Source organism: Pelecanus crispus, chromosome 11 (assembly GCF_030463565.1).
Source record: "Pelecanus crispus isolate bPelCri1 chromosome 11, bPelCri1.pri, whole genome shotgun sequence".
NCBI lineage: Eukaryota > Metazoa > Chordata > Aves > Pelecaniformes > Pelecanidae > Pelecanus > Pelecanus crispus.
Genome location: NC_134653.1, coordinates 23,149,095 through 23,163,874, shown reverse-complemented (window position 1 = coordinate 23,163,874; position 14,780 = coordinate 23,149,095). Strand labels below are relative to the sequence as shown.

The following is a 14,780-nucleotide window of genomic DNA, read 5'->3' as shown; positions in this document are numbered from 1 at the left end:
GTTCTTTCTACTAATGTAGTGTGGTATATTGCATTTATCATGTCGTGTATTTCAGTCTCCATTTCTCCAATGTGTCCATCTTATTTTGAGTTTAAACCCTGCCTTTTGGTGTGTTTCAAACCCATCTGTACATCTTTGTAGCCTAACTTACCATCTTACTGGAGTTGTTTAGGTGACTGGGTAATAGGAAAATCCTGTATGTGCTGGAAAGAGAGAATGACTGCAATCCAGATAAAGTGCAGCGTTTGCTCCTGAGGCTTATTGACTGGTAACATCATAATTTTCTAATTGCAGCAGTAAAATGTTCAATAGCTGGACTGGGAATGCTGCAGTAATCGTAATAAAAATACTTTGTGCATTGCTAGTGCTTTTCTTTCAAGAAGCAATAAGTCCTTTACATGCATTAATAGGCTGATGTGTCCACTCTCCATTCAGGCTTGTATTTTAATACATATTTCATTGGAAAGGAAGCAGGTAACATAAGGTGGGTCAAAATTCATCCCTGATGTAGCTTCACTGTTTTCAAGACCCTTATGGCAAGGATTTCTTTTGTGCCAAAAGAAATTTGTGAGTTTAGGTCTCCTATATGGTCCTGTGCCATAATGGGACAAATATTGTTTGCTTGCCAATTGAATCCTGAAAATGAAATCTAGTGCATTTTTCTTCTTGGAAATGTGGTCCTCTGGTATTCCTACAGCATGTAAGGAAAGTTTTGGGTAGGGTCTGCTTGCACCGAAGCAAACATTTGTTTCATGGAGGCTGGTGGCTGCCAGCACTGCACCGAGGCTGTGGTCCCAGGGCAGCTCCAGTTTTAAAGTGGATTTTGCTTCAGGCTGGTGGCCTGGATGGATTATTGTGGGATGGGCAGGATGGAGCTGACTGCTCACCTCATTTGGAAACGGGTCTTCATCAGCGCAGAAGGGTCAGTTGCAAGGAGAATGGCAAAGGGCTGGTGCCAGAGCAGATCAAGACATGTCGATTGTTTCTGTTAGCCTCCTTGATTGTATCAACTTTCTGATGTCTTGGAAGAAATTCGTTGTGCAGCCTCCTCTCAGGAGCATCGTTCCTTCCAAGGAGGCATCTTCATGGGATCAGACTTGATACCTTTTTGTGGGGGTCCCCACCCCCTTAGACACATTTCCTGCTGTAACAGTGTGTATTTGCCTGGTTGCTTTCCTCGTAAGCTGTAATTTTTCCTGGATGCAAGGTGGAGAGTTTAACCCCAGCTGGTTTTTATCCCTTTGGTCTCTTGTTCATAGTCTTTTCAGTCCTTGTGTCGCTGTGCTGTTTCCTTGCCAAAAAAGCAAGCATTATAGGGCCACATTAAAGCATCACTTTTCCCCTTAGGTTTGGCTCCAACCAGCTGCACCAAAGTATTAAGGAAATCAGAGTTACAGAAATCAAGAGCCAGTAGTAACATTTTTTAAAATCAAAATGGAAGAAGTTGCTTACCTTTATTTCAACATGGCCTGGTAGAAGAACGATGCTGTGTTGCCCAAGCTATCATCCAAAGAAAGGCTCCAAAAATTTTTAAGCCCATTTTTGTATTCTGCTGATTTTACCTATTAATTTTTAACAAGGTATATATGTTGAATTTCCCTTGTTATTGCAGCTTAGCACTACATTCAATTTGTTAACTGAAAGCCATTATTACAAGTGACAAAGTTGCACTTAGCATGAAGTCATGGAGTAACTTAGGTCTGGAGGTCTCTGGTCCAACCCCCTGCGCAACCTTGGGCCAACACAGATCATGTCACTCAAGTCCTTAGGCTTAGATTTCTGCAAAACTTACGCATTTCACTTCTCTCCTCAGTACTTACGGATTTCAGGCGAATCTGATGGGATTATTTTGTGAAGAGCAATGGTCTTTGAGCTCTGGATTTGTTCTGTGGAGTCCCATTGCCGTGTTGGGGTCCTCCCTTGGCTTGCGCCCGCCACCTGCTTCCACCGAATGTGACTTCAGGAAATGTCACAGTTTGTCACAAGCAGCCAACGTTGGCTATTTTTAGGCCTCCATTTGCTTGAACAGCTTTCCATTTGCATTAGCAGGGAGAAGAAATAGCCTTGCCAGGTTGGTGATAATTGCTAAGTGATCACCCAAATTTGCAATGATTTACGAATGATTATTTGCTGTACTATTTTGATGATTAATTTCCAGCGTAATTCTTTATAACCACAAAAGTACCACCTGTGCCTGCATCTGCAGATGCTGTGAAAATATATCTATCTTTTTGCAGCCAGGCTAGACTATTAAATATAGATAACCATTTCCATTTAATATTCATAGCTATTAAAAGTGATGAAAGCAAATGCATCTTCTAGAGCCAACGTGGAAATTGTTTTGGTTGAGAAATGATAGGTGATCCAAAAGATCTAGATAATCCCAGACGGGGAGGGCTGGAGTTTCTGAATCGAACCCATGGTGTCAGCAGGGAGAATGGTTGATGATGGGATAAATAGGGAATCTCCTAAGGAGGTGGGATTGGTTTCCGTGGTATTTACTTGTGGAAACACCTGTGAGGAGCAAGGGCTTGGAGTTTTGTCTGGTATTGCCATGGCAGAGGTTGGCTTTGATGCTTGCCTTTCTTCATGGACCTCCCCCACTCTACCTGGGGAGGAAAAAAGGCTTTTACCAAATAAGTGTGATATTTTTCATATGTTTAGATACACAACTCCTTGATAAATATGGGAAAAGGCAGGAGAAAGTGCACAAGAGGTAGAACAGAGAAGGAGGAAGCTGAGGGTGAAAAATTGCTCTTTTCACATTGTATTTTGCAGTTGTGTTGTGCCCTGTCCGTCTCATCCCTGTCTCACCCCATGTTTCATTTCATCATCCCCAAACCCAGCAAACATGCCGTGATTTCTGGGCACTGACTCCGGATGGCAGTGGGAGGTAAACCGAGGCAGGCGGGAAGGAGAGTCATATGATGGGGCCATCCTGGGGCTACTCCTGCTTGTATGAGTGACTCCTCCAGCTCGTCCCTGGGGGCTGTGTGTCACGCTGCATCGCCCTGAGCATCCTCAGACCTGCGCAGTCCTTCCCCATCCTCCTGGCTGGGGTTTCCCCCAGGCAGCTGGGTCAGGCACCATCCACTGCAGGACAGTGATTTGACGGCCAGTGCACTTTTAGTCCCCTGGGAGAGTGAAGGAGAAGGTAAGACTTTAGCAGAGTTAATTTAGCCTGCGTCAGACATGACGCAGACAAGTCAGATGTCTGAGCGAGTCACGTGGGGCCGCCTCTGTCATCAGAGGAGCGGGCAGCGGCTCCCAAGGCTGCTCCTGCCTCCAACAGCTCCCCATGGGCAGCGAAGGCTGGGCAATGGGTCTGGTGCTCTGCCCCCCAAAATTAGATGTAGGCGTTGAATGCATCCTCATTTTGTAAGTGTTGCAGAGAAATTTTGGTGCTGAGTGCTTGCAGTGACCTGAGGTAGTGATAAATACTGACATTTATGAGAACCAAGCCTAGACTTCTTTTGGTAGAGATAAAGCTCTGCTTTTTTAGTAGGAAGCTGTGTTATCTGTGATGACGATCATATGCTGGTGGGTGGTGCCCTGGAAGCATCAGAAACAAGTTGGGTTGGATCAGCTCCTAAAGACAGCGAGGTAGAAGAGCAGCTTTGAGTTGCCTGTTTCTGTAACCCTCTGAGCTATGGACCGGGGAGTTTTCCAGGGGACACACTTTAGATGATGAAGGGCTTTCCAGTAGACCTCTGGTGACAACTATGGAGAGAAAGCTTGGACCAAGGCAGGGCATGAGCTGTGCTGACTGTCCCCGTGGAAACTGTAGTGGCAGGGAAGCTCCTCTATCTCTGCTGCTGCCTTAACATGCCTGTTTTAGTCTGCGCGCTCTGCCCGGGCTGGCTGCAGGCAGCCTGCTGTCCCTAGACAGGCAAAATCATGTGCCAGAGACACTGCATGGAAGTGCATGATAGGAAGGATGTCACACGCTGTGGTTTCCTTGATACTTGATGGCAGCTTTCACTGTGTGTCAGCAGAGCATCTTGCTGGGATTTCAGTGGTGACTGGTGGGCTGAGCAGGTTGCTTGCCTGCCTGGGAAAAGTGCTTTTCTGTGGCAAGCTGATCTGGCTTAGCTCCTTGCTGATACGGTGAGAAGAGTTGCGGGATTTCTTGCAGCCAAAACTCTTGTTGCATGGCTGGTATCATCTTAAGCAGCAGGACTTTGTGGCTTTACTATCTCTGGCTTTGGCTTGCAGGTGGCACGTTGAGCTGATTTGGCTTTTATTTGGAAGAAATGATGGAGTCTTTTGTTGCCCTATAATTTCTCATGCACACGAGAGGCTTGCCCTGTGTGTTTGCAGCACAGCACCGCAGCCTCGGCATCACCGATGGAGATGCTCAGGTGCAGCGCTGTGTTGTGGACGGCTTCCAGTGCTGCCTGTGGCCTCGGACAGCACCTTCCTTCCCGTGTCTGAGAAGAGCAAACTTGAAATGGCTGCTTTGTTGTGGCTCTGATATCTGTTGGCTTGCAGCTCCTGCAGTGCTCGTGTCCCTGAGCTTGACACTGGATGTAGTGGCCAGCTGGAGGAGGATGTGGCTGGAAGGAGAGGGATGCTGTGCAGGTGCTGTTGCATATCCAGAGCCAAAGTGCTCTGGAAATGGGGCTTAGCAGTGTTAACATATATTGTGTGTTGGGGAAATGGTCTCCAGGAGAGGGTGAGGTGAGCTGCAGACACAAGCCAGGAGTAGTCTAGACAACCCGATGTCACTGAGCATCGCCTGCATCCTGCTCCGGGCCCATTATCCTCACCCTGTACAGCCTCTGCCACCCATGGGGCTGCTCTAAGACTAGTAGGTCAGTTGAGTTCCTTTTGCAGCGCAACCAACTTTGGATTCAAACAGGTGTATGTAGCAGTCAATGATTCTGGCCCTGTTTCTGGTTTCTGTTGTTTCCCCTTCTTCTTCCAGAGATGGATGCTGAATTTCCCTGTGGGTAGCTTGGCCGCTTCTACCTCCTGAGTGAGCTGATGGAGGAGCAAGCTGTGCCTGGCTTCTGGTGGTGCAGTCTTCTGGGTAGCCTGGTGTTGCTGTGCAGCTGCAAAACAACCCTAATACAGCTTTTTCTAGGGATGCTGGGAACAACCACGGTGGTGTGGGGCTGCTAAGGGCAGGTGCTGCTGGGCTGGTGAATTGGATGCCTCAAAACTCAGCTCCCTGCCGGCGTATGTGCAGTTCTTGCTGGTAATAAGCAAAAAGGCAGCTGCTGAGATGCCCTCTCTTCATTGCCATGGCTGTTGGTGGCTTTGGGGGAACCCAGGAATACTGCTTTAATTAAAATCATCAAACTGCTGCTTCTATTCCATTATGGTTTTACCTGTGGACAGTGGTAAACGATCTCTTTTCCCTGTAGGTAAATGAAACTGTTTGGATGCAGAGGACAGCTTGCAGCACATGGTTTGCTTTTGGGTTGTGCATAGCTCCTCGGCGGGTGCTGGGCATTGCAGAGCTCGGCACCTCTGTGGTGCAGGAGCTGGTCTGGCTCGGCTTCGCTCTGCAGTATTGATCCTGCGCTTTCACCCCCCCTTGTCTGCTCATTCACCTTTCCTTCCAGCAGAAAGCCATGTTTAATTTCTTGAGCAGGGCCAGCCCTGCCTTTGAGAGGCTCCAGAGGCTTTGGTGAAGCAGTGAGTGAGTTGCTCGGGGTTGCAGGAGGCTTGGGGAGAAATTCAAGGTGATGTAGGAGGGAAGAGGACTTCTCCTTAAAGTGAGGATACTTGGGAAGGGGAAGTTTTCCGCTCACAGGGCAGAGAAGGAAGGTGTGGGATGTAGGAAGAGGAGAGCATCTGTGCTGGACCCAGAGAGGAAGGTAAGCAGGGATTAATTACCTGCCCTAGCCATGGTGTGGTGCCATATAGCTGTGGTGCTTCAGGCTGGAGATGTTGCAGCCAGACTTCAGGTACAGTTTGGGAGTTTCAGAATAAGAGGTCTAACACTGAACCCTTCAATCCCTTTGCCTCCCCCTGCTCTATCCTGTTCCCCCTGCAAAGGCTCTTCTAAGCTCTGCTTGTCCTGGGGCAACACTGAAACAGCCTGGCCATGAGCAGCAGCACCCTGATGTTGCTCCAGGTCTCCCCCATGATTTCAGGGTGGGTGCGTTGCATGGCAGTGCCTCTGGCAGGCACGGTGTCACTGGGTTTCCTTGTGGGCTGCAATGCAAAGCCCCAGCGTGTTGCCAGTACAGGGAAGTGCCTGCCTTGTGTCTCCAGCCAGCAGCTTTTCCACCAGCTCCAGAGAAATTGCAAGCAAGGGGAAATACTTAGCTGAGGGAAGTTTTAATGGCAGAAAAAGGGGGTGTAAAGGGAGCTTCTGCCTTAATGGCCTTCTCGTGAGATGCTGCTCTGGGCGCTGAGGTTTCGTGTTGCTCTCCCGGCCGAGAAACAAGCCTGAAGAGTCTTACAGCCGATAGCTGCTGATCCTTTTTACATAGATTAAATAGCATCACAGCTCCAAAAATAATCTTCCCAGCTTACCGTGAGGCTGGCTGTTCCTATAGCAACTGCTTCATGCCAGTGCCCTACAAATAAAAATCACAACAGATTGCCTTTAAGTTGGTTTGCAAGTCAAAACAAAGCATGAGATGGGGAATGAAGGGACTTGGCTTGCAGGGGCTCGTGTTTTTAGGGTGCGTAGTGTGTGGGAACTAAGTGCATTCTGCAAAATACAAGCTGTGTGAGTTCCCGCAGAGGAGATTTATTAAAAGCTGCTGTTAATGGTGGTGTGTCTTGTATTTAAGCCCTTGGTTGCAGATGTTTCCCTTGTGCATGGCAAGCGACAAGAAATGCAGGTCATAAAGCAGCAACAGCATTTGTAAAACCTTCCTGGTGCAGGAGGGAGAGGAGGATTTTGCAAACCTTGGTAGCTGTTATGTGGGTTACTGTGGTGCCGGGGGGCCAGGCCTGCTCTGCCATGCTTGTGTGTCATGGCAGCCCTGCCTGATACTGCAGACAGAGGGCAAAAGTGTCGGTTCTGGGCTTGGGTTGTGCTCCCATAAAGCTGATGGCACCTTGCACATACGTGCAGCCTGAAACCTCTGCCTCAGGGCCACCTCTAGTCCAGGGTCTCAGCAGGCATTGCTTCCAGAGATGCTGGTACTGAGCAGTGGGCCCTGCCCTGAGCAGCGCGTGGTCAGTGCAAAGCTTGGCTGCAGGAGGAAGAGAGGGGAATGGATTCAAATCAGTGGTGGTCCCCATGTGCCAGCAATGGGCATGGGGAGGTCTTCAGGGGACACTGAGTTTGGGAAGGGCAGGAAACCTTGGGAGGTTGCTGTGGCAGCTGGGTTGACTCATCCAAGGCACAGGAGTGTGAGGAACTTCGCAATTTTTGTCAAATATTTGCTGCTAGTGTTTTGTATTTGTTTTCTCAGGTAGTTTTTGTTCACTGTAGAAGAGTGACATAAATTCTTGCTAAATGCCTGTCTTTCATTCTAAACCTGTCTCGTGTTGAGGAGCGGGGTGAGCCGAGGTGAAGCTCATGAGCCAGGGACATGCTGCTCCCCGAGGGGGTCCAGGGGCACCTGCATCCCAACATGAGTGGGGGGTCCTGGGCTGGGCAGCCCCCCTGCCAACCCACTGAAGGTTTGCTGCTTTAGGGAGGATCTTTCTTCTGTGGAGAGCAGATGGCAGACCTGCTGTTGGCAGCACTGGCTGGTGCCCAGCGCAGACAGGGACGAGGGTCAGGTAGAAGCACTTTTGCAGGAGGAGGCGTATCCATCACAGAGCCCCTTCCCTCTGCAGGGGCAGGGTGTGCTGGGGCTGCATTGGAGAGAGGTATGGCTGGAAGCCAAGTATTAAAATAGTATTTGTGTTCTTGAAGGATCTTCCCTGTGTGAAAGGAGAAGGGATGCCTTCCTGGCTCCTGCAGAGCCTCCAAGCTTTTTGCTCATTCCAGACACAGAGCCCCTTGTCCGCCCTGGCCCTGCCCAGCTCGCGGACATTGGTTTGAGGTTTAATGTGATTGAGGAGCTGCTGAGAGGTAGCTTGGGCTTGGAGCTGAGGATCCAAAAGGACCAAACTGGTGAAAGGTGTAAGGGTGGCATGCAGAGGCAATGAGCACAGAGTATCTTCCACCTCAGCAAGTCCTCACTGCCCTGGTTCTGGTTCTTCCTCATCCCCTGCTTGCGCTGGAAGCCCCCCTCCAAAGCCATTGTGAAAACTCACTTTGGGTTGGGACACACTTGATGCCCTGGAAAACTTTGCAGCAGGAGTCTGCTGGGCAGCGCCGGAGCGTCTGGATGTTCCTCGCTATCGCCCTCGTGCAGTCCTTGCTCTGTCAGCTCTCCTATCGCTGTGGGGCTGTGGTGAGCCAGCGAGGGATGCTGCGCTGCCCTGCCTTGATTTTTTGTCTCGTGTGTCGCAAAGTTTACAGCAAAGCCTCACAGATGTTCCTGGTGTGCTGTGTCCATGCTGGGTCTCAGTGAGGAACAGCTTTGCCCTCGACAGGTCTCTTCGAGTTGAACCTATCAGCTATCACCAGGGATGCGAAAAGTAGTTGGGAGTTGTGTTTTCCGCCTCCCTAGCTCCCATTTAGGAATATAAATTTCTCCAGCTTCCAAGAAGTTTTGTGAACCTGAATCACTGTGATTAGGAAACCCCCCCATTCAGGCAGCTGCTGAAGTCCCAAGTGGTGTGAGTCTGTGGGGCCAGTTGCAGTTTTTGTCATCACATGAGGAGCCCTGGACAGAGGCTCGCTCTCTGTGGATATTTCCTGACCTTTGGGTGTTTTACCAGGCTTAGCAAAGCAAAATCAATTTTTTTTTTTTTTTCCCTGGCTGAGTTGATACAAAGGCTGAAATGAGGGAAGGATCTCCAGTGCCCCGGCGTTTGGCCGTGCTCCAAGCGAAGACCTCCAGGCGATGGCTTGTGGCTGCTTCACCTTTCTGGATGAGTGAATCCTTAATCCTCAGCAATAAGAATAAATTTTGCTGCTCCTCCCTCCTGCAGCACTTTACAGATGACCTTCAGCAGTAACTGTAGGAGTTGGTGGGTCTTGTGCTGCTGCAGCAAAGCAACTTCCCTGGGACCATCCTCCCCGAGATGGGCAAATGAGGGGTTGTCCAGACCCCAGACAACCCTGTCCTCACCCTCCTGGCACTGCCACAGGACAAGAAACCAGCTGGAGAGCTGGGTGAACATGATGTGGAAGCAGGGCTCCTTTGCTTGGATCTGGGGCTGCTCTTACCCACAAGCCCCTGGACTGAAGCTGGTGCAGATCTGAAAGGCTGGTAGTTGCTTGTGGAAAGAGATGGATTTGTCTCTGTGCTTATTTTGGCTTTGGTCAGCTTTCCCTTGGGCTCCCAGGACAAAGGGGAGAGGCCATGCTGGTCCTCACACCTCTCTTCCCTGGACTGGACAGCCATGTGCTGCCAGCAGCTCCGTACTGGAGGATGCTGAAGTCTCTGGTGAGCTTTGTGTGTGGAGTAAGTGCAGAAGGACGGAGTGGAGGAGACATGAGGATAATTTAAAAAATAATAATAAGAGCATGCACCACTCTGCTGTTCATGATGGTGGTCCCCGTGGGGCTGCAGTTTGCTCCTGGGCCTTTTAAGATGCTTTTTCCAGTGCTGTGCTGGTAGGTGAAGCCAAGACCTCATTCAACCTCCCAGCTTTCCCAGAGCCAGGAATTCACAGATAACCATCTTTAAAGTCAAAAAACCTCCAGGGAGCGAAGTGAGGGATGAGGGGTTTCCAGGGACTTGGTCGATCCTGCTTGGCCTGTGCTGGTGCTGCAGGGGTCATAAAGAGTGGAGTGTTTCAGTGCTGGGAGGTGTTTCAGCATTTATTGGGGGTTGGAAACCCGTCTTCAGAGCCGGTGTCAGTGTTTCGCCCAGGTGGGATGGCAATGAGGTTGTTTCGGTGCTTTGCATGATCATTTCTGCTTTAACTTGCTCTGATTTGATTGTAGCTGTGACATTGTGTTTCCTTCTTTCTGTGCTTTGATATGAAATAATTACAACAAATTATGTTGCTTGAGATGTTTTTATTTTACTGTGAATCACAGAAGCATGAATTGGTCCAGGTCTCTGTGCATCCTGGGCACTGGGGCTATGGGTGTGAAGGCAGTGCTGGTTACAGGGGTGTGCTTACTGGGGGTGCGGGGACCAGAGACGTAGTGAGTTTTCTGTTCTCTGCATTGGGTGTGCTTTTGCTCCTGAGACAGCGTTGCACATAGCTCCCCCGTGGGCGCATAATGGCCATCTAGCCATAAGGTCTCATTTGAAGTCTGCAGCCTCAGCAGAGGGTCTGACACTCCATTTCTTCATGTGCACAAGCAGGAGGAGTAAGGTGGGATCCTGCTGCACGCCCCACTGGCATGGCAGTGAAGGCACCTTTGGGGCAGGTGGGGAGCTGGTGAGGGATGTTGAGCTCAGCTAACTTAGCCTTGAACCAGCAGCATCACAACTGGCATGGTCTGATCCAGGTGCCTTCCCTCTTTTTCCTGGGCTTCAAGGCTTTTATGTAACACAGTGATAAAAAAATGGGCCATGCTGCGTCGTTCGTGCCTCCTGCCTCAAGCTGAGCACACAGGCAGGGATCATACTGCAGCCTCAACAAACGGGCAGCAACGGGCAGGAAATGCTGCCCTGGCAAGAGATGGAGTCCATCCGTCGCCGCATGGTGCCACCCCTGTGTTGGAGTGTTTTAACGGTGGGCAAAATCCCCAGGCTGTGATCTGGGAGGAGGAGGGATTTTGTGGTTAAATGCTGCCTGAGGACAGGAAGAGAGGTGCTTCCTTCTGCTTGGCACAATTTTTGCAGTCTTTGTAAACAGATAAAATTATCTTTGGGAAGTATTACTGATGTCTGCAAACAGAAAAATCCCAAATTTGGTTTGTCCTCTTGAGTCCCACAGAGGTAATGGTGCTTTTTGGCAGTTAGCGGTGATAGTTGCCTGGCTGGTGTCTGTGATGAAAACCAAGCTAGCGTGGTTGACTTCCGCTTCTGGTGGTTTTATAAAACATTGTAATATATTATAAATTAGCTATTAAAGACTGGACTTACTAGTGATCAGACTGCCAGATGCTATGGAGAGGTGGTTCCCATCTGCATGCTGGAGTGCAGGCAGCTCGCCCAGCCCAGGAGAGGCTGCTGGGATGCTCATAGGGAGAGCGCGGATGCGCCCCTGGAGAGAGCTGGGGGCTCTTGAACTGCAAATAGGTGGCTCTGTCTGGGCTGAGCTGTGTAAATGCCACCACCATCCCATGCCCACCCTGTGTGCAGATTGCACACCTGAGATCTGGGCTGTGTTTGGATCGGTGACCGCGGGTGTGTGTGCTGCCAGGGTGTGTGGTGTTGTGGGACAGGGGAAGTGCCCCAGGGTTGGCCTGCTGGACCAGCACATGGACCTTGCAGCTTGAGAGGAGCAGGTTTCCAGCCTGATCAGAGGCGATGGCTGCAGACGGAACCTTGCAAGGTGGAAGTTGTGTTGCTGGGCAGTAGCTCTGGTGAAAGCTCATGCTGTATTTGATGGTGGAGGAGAGATGCATGGGAGACTGTGAAAGGAAATGGATTCAAGCCTCTACCGACACTGCCCTGGAAAGCCTCAGGGAGATGTCTCTGAGCAGCAGTAACAGCAGGGTGTACATCTCCTGGAGAGCATCCTCTGCATGGTACAGTATGCTCTGTCCTTTGGATGCACCAGCTGAGGACAGGGACAAAGACAATATTCAAAGCTCAGGGGGATGTGTATACGCTGCCAGTCACCTGCAGTGCCTTTGTTAGCCCCAGGATGAAGAGCACCGTGGAAATACTTGAAAGAGAAAGTGGACATTAGGGAGGCTTTGGTTACTTTAGTTACTTGTGAAAAAGTGGCTTAAATTTTCCTGCTAGATCTCTTGCAGTTGGCACGTACAAGATCCCTGCAGTGTAAGCTCATGCCCATTGCCGTGGTACCTCTGTGCACCCTCCTGGGGATGGAGCCTTCCAATCCTGCATATTCCCATTCTTGTTCTCTTTCCCCTGCCCATCTCCTTCCACCTGTGCTGGAGACTTCCCTGATGCCTGCTGTGTTTCCAAAATGCTGGTTCTGTCCCCCAAAGCGGGGCTTCCCATCCGGCTGTGCAGCTTAGTAGCTCCTCAGCCTTTCGGTGGGAGACAGCTTTGCTCCTGGCACCTTGGCTGGCTGCTCACCTTCCTTGGGAAGGTCTTGGTTGGCTTCCTGTAGGTGCTGTGAATGCTGGCACTGATGGATTACTTATTCTTTGAGCATCCTTGGTGGCTGCAAGCCACACTTCACCTCCTGGCTTTTAAGTCGGAGGTTTGTGTGCTGTGGATGTTCATAGCTGGGTTGCAGATGGACCAAATGGTTGCATTGGGAGATGCTACCCTAGTGCTTCATGAGCTGTTTTCATTTTGCTCTGTGCCCTGTTTCCCAGCAGGGCTTTAATTTTCTTCTCCTGTTGTCCTTGGGCAGCTGGGGTAAATCCTGCTGTGTAGGATAAGCCTTGTCCCTGGGCTATACTTCCTTGTCCCATCACATCCTTTCTGGGTACCTTCATAGCCATGAGACTTGGTGCAGCACCGTGCTCTGCTCCTCTGCTGCTTCGACTCCATGTTGATGGTCCTTTTATATTATCCAGCTTGCTCTGGCTCTTGCCTTAGAAACACTGCTTTGGTACTGTTAAATGAAGGGTGCTCTTTCTCTCATTTTCCTTAGCTGGCCTAAGAGCGGTGGAATCGATACGAGCAATAGCTGAACATCAGTCTCAATATCTACAGCATTTCAAAAGGTCTTATAAACACGCCAGGAATAAAACCCAAATGCCTACCTATCAGTGAAGTAGGGGCTTTTCTCCTTTTCCTTGCAGTGCAGAAAGGTGATGTGCTACACCCCTGCTTTAACCAAGGCATCCCTGAAGTCTGTGCTTCGCAGCATCGTGGTGTCTCTCAGCCTGGCTGGCTTGGAGGACATCCTCCTCCCTCCTGGCTCCCCCAGCCCTGGCAGAGAAGCTGCAGGCATGTTTTGCCATACCCCATCTCCTTTTAATGCAGAAACAGATAATTGAGGGAGGGAAAATAAGGTGACTGCTCTGTGCTGTCCTGCCTTAGTGGTTTTTTGTGCACCCGGAGAAACCTCGGCTAAACTTTGAACGTAAAGATGAGGCACAGACGCTGCGCAGGACCTGCTCTGCTCTTGCTTTTTGTATTTGCTTTGGCCAGTGCTGCATCTCGGAGCCACTCACCTCCTCTGCCTTCCCCAGGGAAGCAGTGGGATGATCTGAAGAAGTGCTCTGTTATACTCGCTGCTCGGTTTTGGGTTGGTTTTCTGGTTTTAAGTCACCCAAGTGTTCTGGAGTTGCAGGAATAACCATTTCTGCTGTACTTGAGATACTTATTGTGGAGTTTTCTGCCCTGTGAAGATGTGATGGTGGTTTTGGGGAAAGGCTGTTACTCTCCCCTGTGTTTTTCTGACCTTTCCCTTGGGTGCGATAGTTTATCCTGCCCAAAGCAGACCTTGTAGAGCCTGCGCGAGCTTCGCTCCCAGCGCAGGGTGCATTGACACTGTGCCTGGCTCCCATAGCTGTGCGTGGAAAGGGGAGGTTTGGCACGTGGCCCTTCCCCGGTGGCACCAGCACACGGCTCCCCATGCAGTGCCCCCGCATTGCTCAGCCTTAGCAGCCCTGAACCAAATCCTGGTAACAGCCACAGGAGCCCTTTGGATGCTTCTCGGGGCTCTGGGTGACGTCCTGCATTGCTCCTCCACACCACGCCCTGCTCCCAGGGGATGCGGTGGCCATGACCTCCAGCCCCAGCAGAGCTGCCTGTGTGCAGGAGGAGGCAGGAGGTTCCCCTGCCCGCTGTGCTGGCGGGTTAGTACGGTCCGGGGGTAACCATGGAAACTGTTTTTTCTCCATCCCTCCCTTTGCAGATGACTCGGGCGACGAGGAGCCCGCCTCACAGTCAGACAAGAGCGAGCTGCACGGCACGTTAAAAACCCTCTCGAGTAAGCTGGAGGATCTGAGCACTTGCAATGACCTGATCGCGAAGCACGGGGCGGCCCTGCAGCGCTCGCTCAGTGAGCTGGAGAACCTGAAGCTGCCGGCTGAGAGCGGCGAGAAGATCAAGGCGGTGAACGAACGAGCCACGCTCTTCCGCATCACCTCCAATGCTATGATCAATGTAAGTGCTGCCGGCTGAGCTGCTGTGTTTGCAAAGAGGCAGAGGGAGAAGCGTTTTCCTCCTCCTCTTCCTCCATCATCCTTCTTCCCTCCAGCACGGCGCCGTTTTCTCCCTGTGCACCATCTTTCTGCAAGAGCTGTGCATTGGCGTGGAGCTCAGGCATGGCCAGGAGCTTGGTGCCAGCTCGGTGCCGGCTCAGCGCTTGCGGCGAAGGGATGGGAGTTTAGGAAGGTGCAGCCCAGGGAGCAAGCACGGGTGCGTGTAACCCCCTGAGACACAGGTCTGCTACATCCTTACAGCGTGCTTTCTGGGGAGGCTGCTCCAAAATAGGACATCTTGGATGTAAAGCCAGGTAAAGGGGAGGCTTGGGTTGCAAAGGCGTTTTCAGCTGGATAAAGGGGAGGCTTGGGGTGCAAAGGGGTTTTCAGCTGTTCTGGGGTGCCTTTCTGGCTGGCACAGCAGTTCAGAGGCTGTTGCCTGGTGCAGATTCAGACCCACATCCTCATGTTGCTTGCATCCTCATTGACTTCCATGAAACTGCCCTTGTTTTACATGACTGAGGGATTTAACCCCTTTGGGGTCTGAGAGCTGTCTCATGCCAGCTGTGCTCTCCCAGACTGGTTGGTCGGAGGTCATGAAGCATGTACC

The 14,780-nt window shown here is 50.8% G+C and overlaps 1 protein-coding gene across 1 annotated transcript in view; it reads left to right on the top strand.

Annotated features, from left to right (window-relative positions):
* OSBP2 (oxysterol binding protein 2) overlaps positions 1 to 14,780 on the top strand; it is a 130,145-nt gene that overhangs the window by 80,065 nt on the left and 35,300 nt on the right. Inside the window, 1 exon segment of the mRNA XM_075718307.1 lies at positions 13,882 to 14,132. Coding sequence (XP_075574422.1) covers positions 13,882 to 14,132 — 251 coding nt within the window.